Genomic DNA, 21,118 nt, shown 5'->3' on the forward strand with positions numbered 1-21,118 from the left:
CAAAACATTAAAGTCCACATGAAACAGAAGTTGTGATTGTTTTTCCCTATTGTGACGTATATGCGAGTGAAATGGCTTCTCGAACAAGAAAAAATTGTGGTGGATTTTTAATGGGTAAAATAGTAAATTGTATATTAAACTAACCATGTTTCTAACATCTAACATCACTTTGAAACACAATGTACTAAAACATTCTGTCCTGTGATTTTGAATGTTGTATGTTGTGCTGCCATACCCCTTTTACTTTGGTTGTGTGAGTGTAAAAATAACAAATATGGGAAATGAAACTAGACAGATGACGAAGTATGAACCTTGTGATTAACAATGAAGTAATCATTAAAACAAAGTTTGCTTTACCTAGTAACAGAAGGGTTTGCATATCAAGAACCAATCAAATTCATATCATTTTGCCATACCTCCCTATTCTATAAAAACTGTTGTATTCGTGTTAGCTGGTGGGATTCTCAATGGAATTTGACTGAGATCCTCCGGCCTTGCTTCTTCTTGGGGGAGATTCTCTGAGAAATGCTCGAGAGATCCTCCGGCTGTGATTAAAGCATTTAGAGGACATTTACTGAAGTCTGTTTGTCGATTATTCCGGCGCAGGAAGTAAGCTAGTTAGGGGAACAGGTATTAGACTCAGCCGACATCAATGTGTAGATGCGCTAGGGTATAGGATTAGCACCCAGCCGACGTTGATGTGTAGATGCGCTAGGGTATAGGATTAGACTCAGCCGCCGTCGATGTGTAGACACGCTAGAGTATAAATATTATAGGACGTAGTTAGGTTTAGGGAAAAATCTACAACAAAATGTAGGACGGGATTTGATTTTGTCCATTGGTCATTGGTAATTGATGGTTGTGGTTTGCTATTGCTGTGATCTCATGTGAGATCAAACTTGTGAACAGTAGCTTTTTCTTTATAAATATACAGGTATATATTTGCACACAATAACATATATGCAAATTTATAAGACAAGTTCATGTTTTTTCTTCTGTCTCATGCATATGCACATATGCAGCATCTTTAGAGATTATGGAGTGTGTAAGTCTGGTTCTAGACCCTGGAGACCAGCAGAAGAACATCTCCTCTGAGGACAGGACACCATCTAGCACAGCAAACCCTAATCTCTGATCTAATTAGCACTCAAACGCTGCAGTTCACTTTTCATATGGCACACTTAAAACAAGTGTAATCAAATGTTTTGTAGGAGACTGTGTGCATTTAGATTCCATTGAAATTTGGAGACTTGATCTGATTCATGCTGTGATATATGTGTTTGAGATTAAGATAGTGACTCGAAATCCCTTTTGAGAAAACACAATGTTCATTCATTCATGCCTGTTCATGTTCACACACAAAAACAACTACAGTACATCAGACAGAAGTTAATGATATATAAGGCATCTGTTTAATAGAAATAAACATCATGTTAAAGTGTGAGAGCATTTGTTAACGTGTGTGTGTTCTGAAAAGCTGAAGTCAGTAGGCCTATTATAAAGTGTGTGCTGAGCTCTTCAGCTCTTTTAAACTTGCAGCACTGCTCGTGTTCCCAAAGAGACAAAACTGCAGCCTAAGCAAACAAGAGACCTGCGAACATCCAGCCTTATCCACACACACACATTTACAGTAGGCTACTAACAAATGATCACTACAATTAAATGTAATGTGCTCAGGAAGAATCAGCAAAATGTAACCATAAAACATGGACGAGCTCAAGGAGACAGGAAAGGTCTTTGCAATGTAAGAAAGATTTGGTGTATTTCAAAGAGAGACCCTTCCCCCCATAACAATTCTGAGGGGAGCAGGTGCAGTCGTTCTCATTGTTAACGTGTGTGTGTTTCACCAGCCCCTCCCACTGAGCTTGTTAATATCAAATATGTTCATTATTTACACTGGTTTTCCTTCACAAACAAATAAAAAAAGATTTACACAGAACTGTTTGAAAAAGTTTTTTTTTTCTTTTCCGGGATTCTTTGATGAATAGAAAGTCCAAAAAAATAACATTTATTTGAAATAGAAATCTTTTCATTATTTGTAACAATGTAAATGTCTTTGCTGTCAATATCAATTAATTGAATGCATCCTTGCTACATAAAAGTATTAATTTATTTTAAAAAGTTACACTGATCCCAAACTTTTGAACGGTAGTATAAATATATATACAATGTATATATATATATATATATATATATATATATATACACACACACTCACCAGCCACACCAGCAACTCAGTGCATTTAGGCATGTACACACGATCTGCTGAAGTTCAAACTGAGCATTAGAATGGGGATGAAAGGTGATTAAAGTGACTTTGAACGTGGCATGGTTGTTGGTGCCAGACGGGCTGGTCTGAGTATTTCAGAAACTGCTGATCTACTGGGATTTTCACGCATAACCATCTCTAGGGTTTACAGAGAATGGTTCTTAAAAAAAAATACATTGAGCGACAGTTCTGTGTGTGAAATGCCTTGTTGATGCCAGAGGTCAGAGGAGGATGGCCAGACTGGTTCAGCTGATAGAAAGGCAACAGTACCTCAAATAATCACTCGTTACAACCGAGGTCTGCAGAAGAGCATCTCTGAACACACAACATGTTAAACCTTGAAGCAGAAGAGCATCTCTGAACACACAACATGTCGAACCTTGAAGCAGAAGAGCATCTCTGAACACACAACATGTTGAACCTTGAAGCAGAAGAGCATCTCTGAACAGTGAACACACAACATGTCGAACCTTGAAGCAGAAGAGCATCTCTGAACACACAACATGTCGAACCTTGAAGCAGAAGAGCATCTCTGAACACACAACATGTCGAACCTTGAAGCAGAAGAGCTACAGCAGCAGAAGACACACCGGTGACACTCCTATCAGCTGAGAACAGGAAACTGAGGCTACAATTCGCACAGGCTCACCAAAATCAGACAATAGAAGATTGGAAAAACATTGTCTGGTCTGATAAGTCTCAATTCATGCAGCAACATTCAGATGGTAGGGTCAGAATTTGGTGTAAACAACATGAAAGCATGGATCCATCCTGCCTTTATCAACGGTTCAGGCTGCTGTTGGTGTAATGGTGTCTGGAATACTTTCTTTCCACACGTTGGACCTCTTAGTACCAATTGAGCATCGTTTAAACACCACAGACTACCTGAATATTGTTGCTGACCGTGTCCCTTTATGACCACAGTGGACCCGTCTTCTGATGATTACTTCCAGCAGGATAACACGCCATGTCACAAAGCTTAAATCATCTAAAACTGGTTTCTTGAACATGACAATGAGTTCTCTAAACTAAAATGGCCTCCACAGTCACCAGATCTCAATCCAATAGAGCAGCTTTGAGATGTGGTGGAACTGGAGATTCAAATCACAGGCACACAATCAACAAATCTGATATTTCCTGGTTGTCCATGACTATGGATACTAGATATTCAAAATTACGCAGTAGTGGTTTAGTGTGATGAATTACAGACATAACTTCTCAGACAGTGTTTAACACATTGACAGATCAACAGACTCTTTGCACTCTGAAGCATAGTGAGCTGTCAGCACATTAAAAACCCTTTCTGAAAAGTTGCATCTCTAAATTCATCCCCTTTACTATTATCATGAAAAATATTAAGCTTAAAAATAAACTGAAACGGTACCAAAAAGATCACCAAAAACAAACATGCCACGACATGTTACAGCAGAACAAACCAGTTTAGCCCAATTATTATCAAATGATGCATCTCCACCATTTAGAGAAAGAGAGAAAAGGGGAAAGAGAGATATGTAATGTGAGTCTATGTTTATGATGGACAGGTAAAGTCCAACGTCTCAAACTTGCTTCTGAAAATGTCTTGTGCCACTATATATGTGCAATATATAAGCAAGAGCCCTTCTGAGACTCTGACGCCAGCTGTTTTTCTCTCTGATCTCTCTCCTCCATCTCACACCCACACAGACTCAAGGGTGCATGAAAAATGCTGGTTGGTCAGACTTTCACTCTCCCTCCATCCAACAACTTATTCACTTTCTTTCTCTCTTTCTGCCTCTTTCTCATGTTCTGTCTATCTTTCTTCTACTACGCAGTTTCCTCAAGATGGTAAAATGGAGCTATAAAAATGATATACTATATAAAATCAAGCTAAATGATAACATACCATAGATCAGGACAGTGCAAGCATTTGCGAGTGAACCTCAGATGAGGATAATTCAAAGACATTACATCATTGTGGCAGAGGATATTAGAAAAAGTGGCTTTATAAGTCAAAATATTGTTTGTTTTATTGTTTTATTGTAAATCTAATTCAGCTTTCAGTGCTTACGTGTGCATTTATTATACTGTGACACATTAATGTTACAGTTTTTTAGGTTCCAAGTGCTCCTAAACAAAACTATAAGTGTAGAGCCTTGTCATCAATATCTATTTTTGTTATAAAGCAAATTATTTTCACTACAAACTAAACCAGCCCTATAAGGTTGGGAAACAAGAACCAGTTCTATTTTAGATAATGTGTAAAAGACTAAGCACCCCAAAATAAAACAAAGACAATAAAGAGACATCTCACACATGCACACACACGTCACAAAACCCTCAGGTGCAACTGTCATCTGAAATGAAACCAATGAGAGTGTCTGGTTGTGTGTATTTGGACTCTTTTTATGCATGCTGGACACAGTTGACATGATGATGAATGTAAATGACAATGCATGAAGTGTTCCTTCGAGGTGTGTGTGTATCTCTAAAAGAAACCACTGTGTTTGAACTTGATTTATAATTGCAAGCACATGGAAATACACTGCCTGGCCAAAAAAAAGTCACTATTTGGATTTAAATAGGCAAATGCTTAAGAGTATATTATTTGATCATCGTTGCAGTGATTATTATGTTTCTAGCATGTTATATGTTTGGCAACAGTTCTTCTAACCCTAATTGATGGAGTGTGAAGGAAGACGTATCATGGCCCTATTCCATGATGAAAATGTCAAGATTCATCAGGCTCAAAGTATGAATTGGTTGGGAGGAAGCATGAAGAATCATTTTCACACATGAATTGGCACCTCTGAGTCCAGACCTTAAATTCATTGAGAGTCTTTGGGATGTGCTGGAGGAGACTTTACAGAGTGCTGGACTCTTGTGTTTCAATACAAGAGTTTGACCAAAAATGTATAACTCTTGATGGAAATAAATGTTGTGATGTTATTTCAACAAGAGGTGCATCAATTTATAGTCAAGATCTTTGCATTTGCCTATTTAAATTCAAACAGCAACCTTTTTTTTTTTTTTTTTTTTGGCTGGGCAGTGTATATTCACACAAAACAACAGTGACATTACTATAAACTGCACAACAAAAACAATCCATATACAGCGCAGTCAAAGGAATCAGACTGATACAGGATAGGTTTGACACACACCAGTGTCTCAGTAGACGTGTCCCGTCACAGGTTTGATCTGATGAGACGTCACGCGTGTGCTGACTGGGTCAAACAGAAGCTCATAGTAGCAGATGGCAGATGACACAGGGATTCTTATACAGTGTTTTGCTGAATCAGACCCTTCCTGGAGACTGTGGGTGTCATTCACAGAAGGTTTTTGATTTGACCAGATTCATGCAAAAAATTAAAATATAGCCTGCATTATAACATTATACATGATTCTTTATAATATAATGAGTCTCACATAAGAGACATTCAAGAATTTTTGCATATTTGAGAGTGTGAGAAAGATAGTGTCTTGGATTTAAATGGGTACAGTTAGTAACTAGTTAGTTACTTTTATATATTAATTAATATGTATATACTCACATATGCACCTATATGTATATTTACCGCCCCCTCCAGTAACATTTTAAAAAATATGTTAAATAAAGTAAATATTATAATAATTTAAAATAACTGTTTTCATTTTAACGTCAGTTATTCATGTGATCTCAAAGCAGAATTTTCAGCATCATTACTCCAGTCTTCAGTGTCACATGATCCTTCAGATATCATTCTAATATGCTAATTTGCTGCTCAAGAAACATTTCTTGAGGAAATGTCAAACAGGAAACTGTGATAAAAAAAATTTAAAGTAGAAAGCTCCAATAAAGTTAAAAAAAAATAACATGGAACAGAAATCTTTTTGTAACATTATAAATGTCTTTACTATCACTTTAGAATAGTTTAATATGTAATTCATTTAATTAATAATACACATTCTTTGACAACAAGACCTAATGTTTCATGGAAATTTTGCTTCGGTAAATTTATTTTGTTTTAAGGAGGTTTAGATGAGGGTACTGGAAAACTAGACAAATATGGGATTTACCATACATTTATCAGAGATCTGATATAATATGCATGATTTGTCTGCAGTGATTTCTGTTTGATTCAAAGGTGAGCTTGTGATTGTTTGTTATCTGTTTAGAGTTGCAGCTGTCTGTTCACCCCCCCCCCACCCCCCACCCCCCCCCAGCATCAACCATATCTGACTGATTTTAATGCTTCCTTTCTGCCACATGGTCCGTTGTCACGACGACACAGCGTGATTGAAAAGCAGAAAACCCATTTGCGCCAACCGCTTTAATCAAACACACTCATTCATTATTCAGAGTTGTGTGAGAGGGTGCATGGGGCAAGCCAGTGTGTGTGTGGGGGGGGGGGAGGTTACGCAACAAGTACCCAATAAAACAATACAAGCAAAACAAGCCTTTTTGTTGTGAAACATTATACAAATATGTCACTCAGATGCGTTGAGATTGCTAACTTCAGTTGATGAACAATGATCACATAGCAAAGAAAAACTTTTAGGAAAGTAGGTCTCAGCTGGAGGCCGGAGAAAAGCCAAATGCACACAAACACACACACAAACAAGTTAAGAAAATCCCAAACCTTTAGAAATTCACAGAGAGAGGTGAGAGAATGAGAATGAAAGAATGAATTGGTTTCCTTGGTGGAAACTGAGAAAGTAATCTGGACGCAAGTCAGTCAGGATGGATCCAACTGCCAGCTCTCCATGGGTGTAGAAGAGCAAACAGAACAACACAACACACACTTTTGTGTTTCTCTCTGCTATATCACAGCACTATTTCAGAGGGACAGAGGCAATCAAATCCATCCAGTCAGAATCCATTAAAGCAGAACATATATTGTACTGAACAAGACCAGCCACATGCTGACAGAGAGAGAGAGAGAGAGAGAGCATTGACTGATATAATAAGCTGAATCAATGGCTCTAATCCAAAACCTAGTGAGCAGCCTACGCAGACATGATTTTAAGGTATCAGAGGTGCACTCCTGACGCGACGGCTGTTCAGAAGGGTAGGCAGCGCGATTATGCTGCCTTCTTAGAAAACTTCTGGCCCAAATTCTAAGCTGGCATTGCATGTAAACTTTATGGAGATTGCAATCCCATAATGTACTGCGAGCACTTGTGAAAAGATGGAGGACAAATTATTATTACATATTCGATCAGTCTAAAAATTATTTACCCCTTATTTTTGTGTGCTGTGTATTTTTAATTTAGTGTTAACTTGGCAATATGTGACACAAAGAGTTGTTGCCCATGTAGAGCGCTCCAAAAGAGTTTGTCTCCAAAACACACCTCAATGTCTATTTATGCATTTGCAAAACCATCAGTGTTAGATTTGGGTGATTGAGGAGGTAGAAACATGGTTAGAATAATCTGTCAGGTCTTCACTTAAGCTGCACATAATATAAATGGGAAAGACTTCCCTAAAGGCCTAAACGTCCTTTAATATTTAAAAGCAGCAGTATTGCATATCATACTCAAATACAGTGACTCTTTACAGAGGTAGAACCTGTGTTATTTTAGTATCATTGATAAACTATTATTGTTTTTGTTATAAATTATAAATTAGATTTATTTTTTATATATATTTTCTGTTTTCATTTTATTTAAGGTTTTAGCAATTTTGTTGTGTTTTTGTCATTTTTATATATTTTAATATATATATATATATATACTCACCTAAAGGATTATTAGGAACACCTGTTCAATTTCTCATTAATGCAATTATCTAATCAACCAATCACATGGCAGTTGCTTCAATGCATTTAGGGGTGTGGTCCTGGTCAAGACAATCTCCTGAACTCCCAACTAAATGTCAGAATGGGAAAGAAAGGTGATTTAAGCAATTTTGAGCGTGGCATGGTTGTTGGTGCCAGACGGGCCGGTCTGAGTATTTCACAATCTGCTTAGTTACTGGGATTTTCACGCACAACCATTTCTAGGGTTTACAAAGAATGGTGTGAAAAGGGAAAAACATCCAGTATGCGGCAGTCCTGTGGGCGAAAATGCCTTGTTGATGCTAGAGGTCAGAGGAGAATGGGCCGACTGATTCAAGCTGATAGAAGAGCAACTTTGACTGAAATAACCACTCGTTACAACCGAGGTATGCAGCAAAGCATTTGTGAAGCCACAACACACACAACCTTGAGGCGGATGGGCTACAACAGCAGAAGACCCCACTGGGTACCACTCATCTCCACTTCAAATAGGAAAAAGAGGCTACAATTTGCACGAGCTCACCAAAATTGGACAGTTGAAGACTGGAAAAATGTTGCCTGGTCTGATGAGTCTCGATTTCTGTTGAGACATTCAGATGGTAGAGTCAGAATTTGGCGTAAACAGAATGAGAACATGGATCCATCATGCCTTGTTACCACTGTGCAGGCTGGTGGTGGTGGTGTAATGGTGTGGGGGATGTTTTCTTGGCACACGTTAGGCCCCTTAGTGCCAATTGGGCATCGTTTAAATGCCACGGCCTACCTGAGCATTGTTTCTGACCATGTCCATCCCTTTATGACCACCATGTACCCATCCTCTGATGGCTACTTCCAGCAGGATAATGCTGGAAGTGTCACAAAGCTCGAATCATTTCAAATTGGTTTCTTGAACATGACAATGAGTTCACTGTACTAAAATGGCCCCCACAGTCACCAGATCTCAACCCAATAGAGCATCTTTGGGATGTGGTGGAACGGGAGCTTCGTGCCCTGGATGTGCATCCCACAAATCTCCATCAACTGCAAGATGCTATCCTATCAATATGGGCCAACATTTCTAAAGAATGCTTTCAGCACATTGTTGAATCAATGCCACGTAGAATTAAGGCAGTTCTGAAGGCGAAAGGGGGTCAAACACAGTATTAGTATGGTGTTCCTAATAATCCTTTAGGTGAGTGTATATATATATATATATATATATATATATATATATATATATATATATATATATATATATATATATATATTTATATATATATAAATTAAAATATATTTAAGTCACCATGAAATCAAAAGTGACTACTATTATTTTTTATGAAATAGCCTATTGCATTTATTATAAATGATTTATCTATGCACCTGATTCTTTTTTAAATTCATGTGCCCTAATGCTTCGTGCCCGTAATCTTGAATCAATATAACTTGCCCTCCCTCTTGTAGTGACATCTCTTCTCTTTCTCTGATGATGTGTTTACTGGCGTGAGGGCGGGGCAACCTGTCACTCAAATGAGATCACAGTAATAGCCATTAAACCATAACCATCCAATCAATTACCGATGGACAAAATCAAGTCCCACCCTACATTTTTTCTTGTTCGACAAGCAGTTTTACTCAGATATCCGTCACAATAGGGAAGACAAGACTATCGCAACTTCCATCTCATGCCGACCTTAAACATGTCTATATTTATTAAGTTTTATTTTATTTTAGTCCTTTAACACTAAACAAAAATGAGAAATGTTGCCAATGTTTTTTTTTATATTTTATTTTCAGTTAATGTTTTTATTGTTTTAGTTTTAGATAACGATAATAACCCTGGGTAGAACTACATTAGAATTCCAACAGCACAACACAAACACACTCCATTGACAAAGGACTTGAAAGAAAAATAATAATTAAAAATGTGGTTAGTATAATGCAAGAAATACATAGGGAATCCCATCTTAAAGACAGATTTTCTCTTCACCAAGATGTTTTAGGAGAAAAACACAGACACTGAGGGAGAACGCTGAAATATTCATGATGCATTATTATAATGAGATCAAATCTGCTGACTCTGACTGTCTGGCACCAGTTTAAAGTACAACGGCCATTGTGGTTGTAACAGTAAGAGTTAATGGATTCAAGTTAGCCTATATGATGAATATGAAAGAAAATAGGTTATGATTTTGGTGCAGACTCATAGGAGTTATTTACACAATGAGCATCTGTACAAGACAATAAGAAACTAAAAAATAAAGCAATTAAAGGTCAGTTTTGCAAATGAGCACTCCACAGTAAAATCAGCCTTAATAAATCACCTTTTAAAGATAAAATACTGATTACAGCAACAGGGTGAATCTCACGAAACTCGTTAAGGACACGCCAGGTCATATTTCAGCCCAAAATCGGCAAAAAGAAATAAGAAATAGTTTTAGGACCGTTTTTGCACTGTGACATTTTTATAACTTAGAGTTCATAATTCAAAATGTATTATTTATGATTTATAATGAATTCCCACATAATTCTCATTACCATAACAAAAAAAGAAAAATATAATAAAAAATGTGGTTAGTATAATGCAAAAAAGGATTGACTATTCACATTATAGTATAATGTTGTGCTGCCTTTAATTTATTTTGATTTAAATACAAAAATAACTGATATTACAGCAATGGGTAATCTACTGTGAATCACAAATGAGAATATTGGAAATTGCAAAATAAAAACTCATTATGGTAATGAGGATTTGGGCTCAATGGCACGCTATAAATAACGTAAAAATGCAACAACAACAACAACAACAACAACAACAACAACAACAACAACAACAACAACAACAAAAATTATGGTCATAAAAAAGGCTTAATTTTATTTGTATAAAATATTTTTCTTGTTTATTTTCAGGGTGGAATGTGACCTGGGCATATTTTTATGAGATACCAGTCCAGTGCATTAGGGCATTACGGCTTTGAATCCAAAACAATCACAAAATGCCAAAACAGCCTCTACAGGACTGGAAATTAGAACAAGAACCAGTGCAAATATTGATGTTTATCAGTATTAAGACGTGTATTATAGGGAATCCTGGCAGAGAGAGAGAGAGAGAGAGAGAGAGAGAGAGAGAGAGAGAGAGAGAGAGAGAGAGAGAGAGAGAGAGAGAGAGAGAGAGAGAGAGAGAGAGAGAGAGACAGTGGCGGATGCCATGATCGATAGAGTGGTCAGGTCTTTCCCATTCCTTCAGCATAAATCAACAGCCATTATGATCATGCAGTCCATCAGAAGCAACATAAAACCCTTTGCAAATAGATCTGATGGGCATTAGTCATACCTCACACACTTCAGCCACACACACTGCATTTTTCCAGTGCATTTCCGAACTAAACACCCTGGAAGCAGATACTCACTGGTTCAGTTCCACGTCTAAAACGAAGGTCTGTCCGAAGGCCTCAACCTGGAAGCTAGCCTGAGCCACGTGGTTCTGTAAAAGAGACAAAACAAGATGAGATATATATATCAGGGTGCAACATACAGTATCTGCTGTTTTAATAAAAAATGCAAAATTAGAACATATTTGGTGTTTTGGGAGAGAAAAGAAAATCACATCATTCTAATATGATGATTTGCTGCTCAAGAAACATTTCTTTCAGTTCTCTTTGACAAATGTTGAACAAATGATGTTCTTTTGAAGAAATCTTTTGTAACATTATAAATGTCTTTACTGTCACCTTTTGATCAATTTAATGCATCCTTGCTGAATAAATGAATAATTTTTATTTAAAAAAATCTCAAGGTGCCACACAAGAGCTGATACAATAAAAAGGGAAAAAATTAGAACATATTCAGTGTTTAGGGAGAGAAAAGTAAAATTAGATGCGCTAATTGTTTTTTTTTTTATTCATCATGCACACTTCGATGTGCAGGACTGGTGGCTGTGTGGGTGTGTGTGTGTGTGTGTGTGTGTTCGCTGATGGTTAATTCACTGCCTGCTTGGGGCCCATATGGCCAGGGCCGTATAACACCCCCTCAGGGGAAAGAGAAGCATTTTGGTTGCGGCGCATTGTTCTCGTATCTCATGAGTGGGTGTGTGTGTGTGTGTGTGTGTGTGTGTAAGAGAGAGAGAGAGAGAGAGAGAGAGAGAGAGAGAGGGCAGAAGGGGCAGAAATAGAAGCATATGAGGGAGGTGAGGGGAGTCTAACACCCCCAAGGGAACACACCTCTCCCTAAACCAGCAAAGCATAGTTATCAATATAAATGGAAGGAGAACGAAGGGTTGGAAGAAATACGGAGGAGGGGGGAGATCCTCAACATTTCACCCATCAGTGACCCTCTGAATGAAGCGACCCTCTCTGAGACACACCCACATACTGCCCCTTGATTGAGTGTGGATTTGTGTGTATCACGTCTAATGCACAATAACACTCTCAACCCTTGTTTTGTTAAAACCAAATCTAATAAAGAAATTCAGAGTGTTTTCTAGAAACTGTGTAAGATGAGAAGGCTGCAGCCTTCTGTCCATTATGTCAGTGGCATCATCGATCGCCGTTTCATCATATTACCGCTCTAAAAAAGCTTGACTCGATTTTTTTTCTGATCTGCATTCTGTGTTAAATAAAGAAGATCTAAAATTAGCAAGCTAATGTTTTCAGACATCAGTAAATATCTATAAATAAAACAGCCAATCTTCAAAAAGATCCGACTGTTAGTCAAGCGTGGAGCTAAAAACAGACCTGAGCATAGTTAAATGTATTTATGAAAAAAAATATTTCATTGGCACATGCTTCGAATCTAATCTCTAATGTGGCATCATATATAACACCACAATGATTAAATCAATGCATTGGCATGATGAAAAAGATTTTACTTGAATTATACAGAGCTCAGCTGCACGTCAGACAAAGGGTTAAGCCCCACACGTGCACGCACAACCCGAAGCACATGTACAGATATTCTAACCGGTCAAAGAGACTCGTTACAGTAGCGAGGCCACGAGCGATTGCATGTCTGTGCCTCTGAGAATTATCCAATCACGCAAAGTATGAACAACAAAGTAAGTACCTGAGCGATCGAGATATTTTACAGAGGTTTCACTCCCAAACACATACAGTACATACTAGGCCTTATATTCTAAATGTGCAGTGTTACTTTCAAACATTAAATAGCTAATTAATATGACTTGATGTGATATCAGTTCACTCTCAGAGTCTTATTCACTATCTTTCAGGCCAGGCGAAGCAAGAACAAAAGAAAAAGCAAGTCCATAAACCTCTTATAGCATTACACGCTCAACTGAGAAACCAAATACAAAGTACATTTGCCAGTTTATTGTTTTCCTTTTATCATCATGGCCCAGGTTTTGAGTCCCTGATGCAGTGTTTTGCTGAATAACAAATGGAGTTACAGCAGTAATCAGTTTCTGACATTTCTGTGCTATATAATAATGTAATAAAGAATAATGCACTATTGATTTAGACTGATAATGCTCCAACACAGGAGCTGCTCATTTGTTCTTTCTGTGTCCTTTGTGTTTCCAAAGCTGTGATGCCACAAGATGCCTCAGGAGGCCTAAGCATCAGCATCTTCCAGAGAAATGTGTTGTTTTGGTTCATTAGATCACCCTTAAATGACTGGAATTAACTGCGCGGGGCTCTCAGACCACCCAGAGTCAGACTACAAGACTCAGAAAGAGAGTAAAAGAGAAAAACATACACATCATTTGAAGAGCAGCGCGTCTCCAATGGCAACGGGAGGAGAGAGCATCCCTATATGACACACAGAAGACATGCTAACATGAGATGAAACAATGCACACCTGTTTACTGTCAGAGCTCGTTCGGACCCGTGTGTTCAGAACATCATGAGGCGTCTGAGTGTCTCCGTCTATTCGGTACATCAACCGGACCGGTACCGTGCTCTCCTTCCCGAGGAACCTGGCGTCATCACGCCGAGCCCTTGTCTTTACCAAGGCGTCTCCTAGAATAATAAAAACACAGTAGCCTATTTTTAACAATTACACGTTTTCATTCTGAGTTACATGTATGAAACTTGACATAGTCAAGATAAACAATGATAAATCACGCCTCAGGGTCGTTTAACGTTACCGTTAAGTAACGTTACATCTGTTTACATTACCTGAACGGATAATTAGGCTACTATGATTAAAATACGGCACTAATATGATAATGAATTTGTTTCATGATGAAAATACACATATATAAAATAAACACGTAATAAAAATACACCCTCACCGTAATGAGGCAGTGAGATGCTGGTATGAACCACAGAGCTCATCACCGCTACAAAGAGACACAGAAAGGAATTCCCGACACGGAGAGGCATCATTCCCGCATCCATTCGGTTCATAAAATCGCGGCTAATCATATCCCAAATTATTCGATATAAGAGTTAAATCCAAAGTTATACTCGGTTTTCAGTTTCCCTCAAGAAGGCACACACATCCTCTCGCGCGCTGGTTGCCATTAGTGACGCGCGAGCAGCTACTGCATCGAGACGCTGGTTGCGCGAGCAGCGGGCGGATGACTGGTCGAAGGCGGGTGCGTTCTGGAAAACTAAAATCAGGCCCTTTTTTTTTCCTCCACCGAGCAGAAACCGCCACCTCCTCAGCAAGACATCAATAATGTCCAGCCGCCTCACTGCAGAAACGACTCATAAATATGCATGAGCGATCTGCACGCGGGATGACGGGTAGTGTAGTGCGCGCTCCACCTGCTGTCACCTTCTGCGACAAACAGAAAATGATCCCGTATGGAGCACAAGAACAGCCAAACATAGGGGTTGATATGGATATATTACCAATTATTAATGGATATATACCATATTATTAATATATTACCACGAAGTAGAACATAATAACGCATACCAATCACAAGACATTTGGCTAAATCATTGATCATGCTTATTGGTAGTATGCAATAATGTATATCATTTACACCAGGAAATAATGCTTTATGCACTTATAATTTTATTTTCACATTAACCAGTAAAGATAGCTTTCTTTATAGCCATTCGAAACAAATCCAAAGGTTTTATAATTTGTTTAAAACCATGTCCTGGGATTAAACACGTTGTTTGTTCTTAATGCCATATACAGAATCTGTTAATTGGACTACATACAGTACCATTCAAAATATGGGGTTGGTAAAATTATTAAATGTTTTTTTTTTTAAGTCTGTTATGCTCGTCGTGCTGCATTTATTTGATCAAAAACACAGTAAAACAGTAATATTGTAATTTTACATTTTAAATGACTGTTTTCTAGAGACTTATGGATTTACCGCATCCTTGATAAATAAATGCATTAATTTATTATACCCATATCTTACTGACCCCAGACATTTGAACAGTACTGTATACTGAATGTTAATTGTACTGAAGGCTTGAAACACAGAGTTTGGACCAACCAATCTGGAGATTTAAAAATTAGATATCCATGCCAAATAAGAAGTTTTCTAAAATAAAAGTGTGCCAAGGACATATGCTTATAACCATGATACACAGACACAAAAACAAAAAACTATGTAAAAAATATTTTCAATTTAATACAGGAACCAGGAAATCATTTCAAGACAGTATCATGGGTGTTATACACAACATAAATGTACATACTCACTGTGTAGCTCCACTCATTTTTCCCTATATATAGTCAGTATGTATTTTTCCAGTCTATAATCAAAGTTGTCTTTTAAAGCCTGTATGGTGAGAATGCAGTTTTCCATTCTACTGAAAAACACAGATATATTAATATATATTATTTGGCATAGTAATAACTTTTATAACACATACATATGTGTTGTCCACTCAATTGTTCATGTTCCATTTTTTCTACCCAGCATTAATCTCAAAAACCCTTAAAGTCTTCATCGACGTTGTCACTGGACTGAAAGAGATCCCACAGGTCCGGGATAGACACTGGGGGGCTCTCACACTCCTGTACAGGTTTAACAAGTGAAAGAGAGCCCAATGATTCTCTCTCTTTACTAGATTCGATGTGCAAGGCTGGTACTTGCTTTCTTCTTCTGGGTCTGACGTTCCGAACCTTCCGTTGCAGTGAATTAAAGGGGCTGTCACGGTCCGGTTCGGGTTCAGGTTCTGTGCTGGCTAAAGGCCAAAGAGCTGAATTTTTAACTTGATTTTCAGGCATACTTTGCGTATACATTTCACTGCAGTTAGTCCTAAAATATTCATTCCCAGTTATTGTTTCTTGGTTTCTTTCATTGAACTCTTGAGCTGGGTGTGTGTCAGGGTTTTTCCTGGTTTGTTGGTCTGTCCTGCATTCAAGTGCATTAGAGTCACAGTTCTGCTCTCTGCTGAGAAAAGATGCACCTTCAGATTTCCGCACAGCAGATCGCAAGTGGAACTCCCACTCAAAGGATCCACGCTTGGACTGGGACTTCTCCGGAATGTCGGACTGGTCAAACAAGCCGTCCCTGTTGCTAGAAGGGAATTCACACTGGCCCCTGCTGCGTTTGCGAACCAGCAGAGGTTTTCCTCTGGTCTGTTCTGAGAGACAGTGCTTTGCTGTAGAGTCCCAAAGCAAAGAACCCTCGCTTTCCTGTTTCCAATCACCAGTCACAGATCCCACAACTTCCTTTACTGGCAACATGGCTTCAGCACACAGAAGAGGGGGTGATGTACTGCATTTCACCCTATGGCAGAGAGACATTGACATGGCGCTGTCATAAGGCCAGTAAATAACAATAAGCAAATAAAATATGGCTGGGTATTGACAGATTTCACAAATCGATTCAATTCCATTGCTCAAGCTCTTGATTCAATATAGATTAATTTGGAGATGAAACTGCAGCCACCTTTTACTGTATTTTCTTTTTACCTTTTGCACATAAATCACTTTTTTATGCTTCTACTCCAATGTGTCATTGAAATAAACATTTAAATGGTGGCTGTCATAAAAATTAGTTTTTTTACAAGTATTTATTCGTTCATAAAATAATTAAGACATCACCAACTCCAGCTAACTAAGGGGTTATGGCAGGGATGGGCAACTTCGGTCCTGGAGGGCCACTGTCCTACAGAGTTTAGCTCCAACCCTGAAAAAGATCACCTGCCTGTAATTTTCTAGTAATCCTGAGGACCTTGATTAGCTTGTTCAGGTGTGTTTGATTAGGGTTGAAGCTAAACTCTGTAGGACAGTGGCCCTCCAGGACCGAAGTTGCCCATCCCTGGGTTATGGCTTTCCTAAAAGTTGCTGTAACGTCACCATATTGTTTTATTGTCATCTTTACATGGTTGAAACACTGATTTCAGTTAATTTCTTTCAGTTCATGCTATACCTATTAGTAAAAAGGAAAAGATGATTGGTTCATATCATCTCAGTTATTTGAAAGCTGAGACTTTTTTGCATATCAAAAGTAACAAAGCACAATGCTTATTGCGATTATTGATGAGAGGAGAGCTACAAATAATGGTAAAGTTTTGTTGATGCGTCAATAAAAAACAATATAGGCTAAAAGATTGATTTTGGAATTTAAGAATCAATATTGTTTAATCAAAATGAAGATAAATTAAAATAGAAAAATCAATAGCTGTGTTTCCATTACCCTTTTAATTTGCGCAAATGGAAATTGCGAATTGAAAATACGCAGAATGGAAACAAGTCCATTTCGCAAAAACTCCCATATAGCGCAAAAAAAGTTTTTACCTTTCGCATGAGGTGGTTTTTCAGGCAATTCGAAAAAAGAATACCTCGAAAACTGCAATGTAAACTACTTTTTTTGCATTTACAGGTCACCTGGCGTATGTAAAAGTAGACCATTCTTTAAAGATGGCGCGGTATGTTTGGACAGAAGACGAGACAAGCTCATAAAAGACAAAAGTATCACAGGAATACTGGAATAATTGTCTCGTCGATTAAAAATAATGGCTAGTGCGGTGGCTGGGATATACTTAAACCTACTAACATCCGTTGCCATATTTTTTGGAATGACTTATCACGAGAAGAAATAAATTATGTTTTAGTCGCATGACATTTAGAAAATATTGTTTAAGTTTTGCACAAATCTGGAATGGAAACCAGGCTAATGTTGTCAACCTAGCCCTTAAGAAATATATAATTGTAATGACATTTTTGTACCTTCTACAGTGCGTGCTGATGTTCGTGAGGTCGCAGGTCAGTCCCGCGGTGACTCGATCCAAGACTCTATATTCCTCACTCTTTGAGAAAGCCTGATGCTGCTCGCTCTCCAAGTGCTGGTGGTCAGAAGTTCAGACAGGTCAGACACTGTTTTTGCTGTTGCATGAGCTTAAAAATTGTGAGTGACTTTCTATTTTTCTCAGCACGTACCGCTTTTAGGTTGTCAAATTTGACCTCACAGCACTCACAGTAACCTCCTTTCCTCTTTTCTCTGCGCCTCTCTTTCTTCCCTCGAGTCCCTCGTTCCCCTCCAGACCTAAAGCAAAACACAGATTCTCATTTACAAACACACACAAAAACTTGACAATAACATCATAGCATGTGAGTGATGCTCATTCTACCTTTGCTCATTCTGTTTCTTCTTCGTATCATCTTTTCCATGTTCCTCCAACAGGAACGGACTGCAGGGAGGAAGAGAGCGGAGGTTGCACACAGGCATGTTGAACAGTGGAAGGTAGATGGGACGATAATGCCTGCAAAAACCATTATAGATTGTTATGAAACTGGACCAATAACATGAAAGGTAAAACACAAGAAAATAAACTAAGAAAACACACCTGCTTGAGTCCTCCACTTTTATAAACGGTCGACGAATTCTTCCAGCTGGAAATAAAAAACAAAATGATTAATTAAAATTAATGAAAGCATTGCTATAATGTGTTCAATTAACATTTTTCTACTGGAAGATGCAGCAAATTAAAACAGATTGGTTCTTTTGCACTTACCATTGTGTCTTTGATATGTATTTTTCTCTGTGTGCTGAATGCGAGCCTAAAAATGAAGAGTGATAAACTGAATATACCCAGAAATAACAGATATACATGCAGCCCTGGACAGAAGCGGAATTGTCAAGTAAATCAATAAGTTCAAATGTTTTAGTTTAGTCTTTAAAACAGGGCAGTAAATTACCAAAAACTTTGAACATTAAGTTTTTTCAATTGATGAATTTTAAACTTGTTCATTTGGTTGTTTATGTCAAAATAAGAATAGAAAAATAAAAATACTCACAGCTCCTTTAACCACTGGATTAGCTGCATTCACTGCAATTACTTTAGCTTTCTTCTTGTCAACGTATGAAATCACATCTGTTTGGACGTCAAGCATGAAACACCATGAAATACTGAAACCACATATCACTTGTCTAACAACACAGGCATTAATAATGATTGATGGTGATAATGTTGATACCGTCAACATGCAGGACTTTGACCCCCCATTCCACAGCATTGGCCAGGATCCCATTCATCTGAACACGTTCCTTTAACAGAACAGAAAACCCCTAAATCATTCATTCAGAGCGCTGATAAACTACTCAGGACTGCCGCACAGAGTTCATTCACAAACAAACAAACAAGGCTTGATAAAGATTGACTCACTTGTTCCTTAACGACTCTTTCAACAAGAGATTTGCCTCGACTTACAGCTGCCTGTGAAATTCCAGCACAACAAAACATGTCAAGTGTTTTCCCCCAGTAAACACACACTAACATTCAAACGTCTGAGGTCGGTAAGATTTGGGTTCGTTTTTAAAAACAATTTAATAGCTTTATTCAGCAAGGATGCATTTGCATTCAGCAAAAAATCATGGTTTCCATTAACTCTGATAATATTTAAAGCATTGCAGAATATCACAAATCAATTTATAGTAAATTATTAACATAATACATGTTCAAAAAAACATGTAAACTCTTGTTTGAAACTTTGAATTGCTTCTTACAGTCGCATCTGTGACTCCCTGAGAGCTGCCCCTGTGCCTGTGGCTTTCCCTCCTGCTGCCGGGATGAGGAGAGCTGACACCCGAATCCGGACTGGGCGCTGGGGAGTCCGGAAGGAGACGCTGGGCATAACGAGCCTCCGGCTTACTGGACACGAGATACTTGATCTCCTTACTGAAGAATTTTTCCACTGTCTGATGAACAAAACATATAAAAAGTTACTTAATCTGTGATGAAATGTGCATGGTCAACATCATCATGAGTTAAGTTCCAGACTATCGGTATCATCACATTATACTTACACAGAAACAGAGATAAAACATATAATACACTGTTTAAATAAAGCAGATGAAATTGCAGTCTTTAAAATCAAGAGAAGTGAACAAATACATTGTGTACACTTCCAAAAGCTTATTATAGTTTTGCAGATAAACTCAGCTGTCTAATTTTACTAATTTAAGACATTCTCTTTCAATGTGAAAATACTGTGCAATACAATAGCCTCAAATATTAAATGTTAAGACAAGAAACAGCACTTACACCACCAAGTGTCTTGATGTCATTTTCCAAGAGTTGTGTTTTCATATTCCATGGCAGATCCAAATAAAATATTCTCCCTTTAAAGGGTTTGTTCTGAAGAGCATCGCTTGCTGGTTTAATTTTGCTTTTAGATGATGCGCCATTATATCCCTCTAGTTTTGAATCTGTGAAGATCAATACAGCACAATTAGACCGCTATAAACAAAATATACATATAACGTTATTCAGACATAACGTTACATGTTTAGTAACGTTACATAATACTGAACAACAAAGCATGCCAATTTTCTTAAAGCGTTATTATCAGAGGCTACTTTTATGTGAAAAAACAAAACAAAAAAACATGGCGATACAGGTCAATAGAAAGTTAATTTAAAAAGATTCACAACACCTCGGTCTTTGCACCTGGAGAAAGATTCTTGCTTCATCATGGAGGTTTAAGTACTAACGGTTACAGCCCTAAACCAGGCTAAACCAGCTAGTAGTTATACCGCACACATATAACGTTAGCAGCATTACTCAAAAGTGTTGCTCGATTAAAACACTAAGCTAAAAACACAAGACTGCGTTAAATGGCTCCACTGTTTGTAAATGTCTTCATAACAAACACTCGACGTAGCCCCTTTCCATTTTCCCGCTCGAGAGGTCTCTCTCCACTCCCACAAAACCTGCTGCAATCTTGAAATTCATGAAAGGAATTTCGACGTATATTT

General features: G+C 37.9%; 2 protein-coding genes across 2 annotated transcripts in view; both read right to left on the bottom strand.

Annotated features, from left to right (window-relative positions):
* adam22 (ADAM metallopeptidase domain 22) overlaps window positions 1-14,723 on the bottom strand; it is a 64,952-nt gene extending 50,229 nt beyond the window's left edge. The window contains exons 1-3 of the mRNA XM_079895185.1: window positions 14,228-14,723; window positions 13,792-13,952; window positions 11,388-11,461 (exon numbers count right to left, since the gene is read on the bottom strand). Of these exons, the coding sequence (XP_079751311.1) occupies window positions 11,388-11,461; window positions 13,792-13,952; window positions 14,228-14,360 (368 nt within the window). The 5' untranslated portion in view covers window positions 14,361-14,723. The remainder of the gene's footprint in view (window positions 1-11,387; window positions 11,462-13,791; window positions 13,953-14,227) is intronic.
* A 216-nt stretch (window positions 14,724-14,939) lies between these two features.
* dbf4 (DBF4-CDC7 kinase regulatory subunit) lies at window positions 14,940-21,080 on the bottom strand. Its single transcript, XM_079895324.1, has 12 exons — window positions 20,797-21,080; window positions 20,406-20,569; window positions 19,868-20,059; window positions 19,527-19,577; window positions 19,339-19,408; window positions 19,159-19,235; window positions 18,876-18,921; window positions 18,708-18,753; window positions 18,492-18,623; window positions 18,301-18,406; window positions 18,091-18,206; window positions 14,940-16,645 (listed from the first exon to the last, which is right to left on the bottom strand). Exons 1-12 carry the CDS (start codon window positions 20,834-20,836, stop codon window positions 15,838-15,840), a joined length of 1,848 nt encoding a protein of 615 aa, XP_079751450.1. The 5' UTR covers window positions 20,837-21,080; the 3' UTR covers window positions 14,940-15,837.
* Between the last annotated feature and the right edge of the window lie 38 nt (window positions 21,081-21,118).

The sequence above is a fragment of the Squalius cephalus genome (genome assembly GCF_949319135.1).
Source record: "Squalius cephalus genome assembly, chromosome: 15".
Classification (NCBI taxonomy): Eukaryota; Metazoa; Chordata; class Actinopteri; order Cypriniformes; family Leuciscidae; genus Squalius; species Squalius cephalus.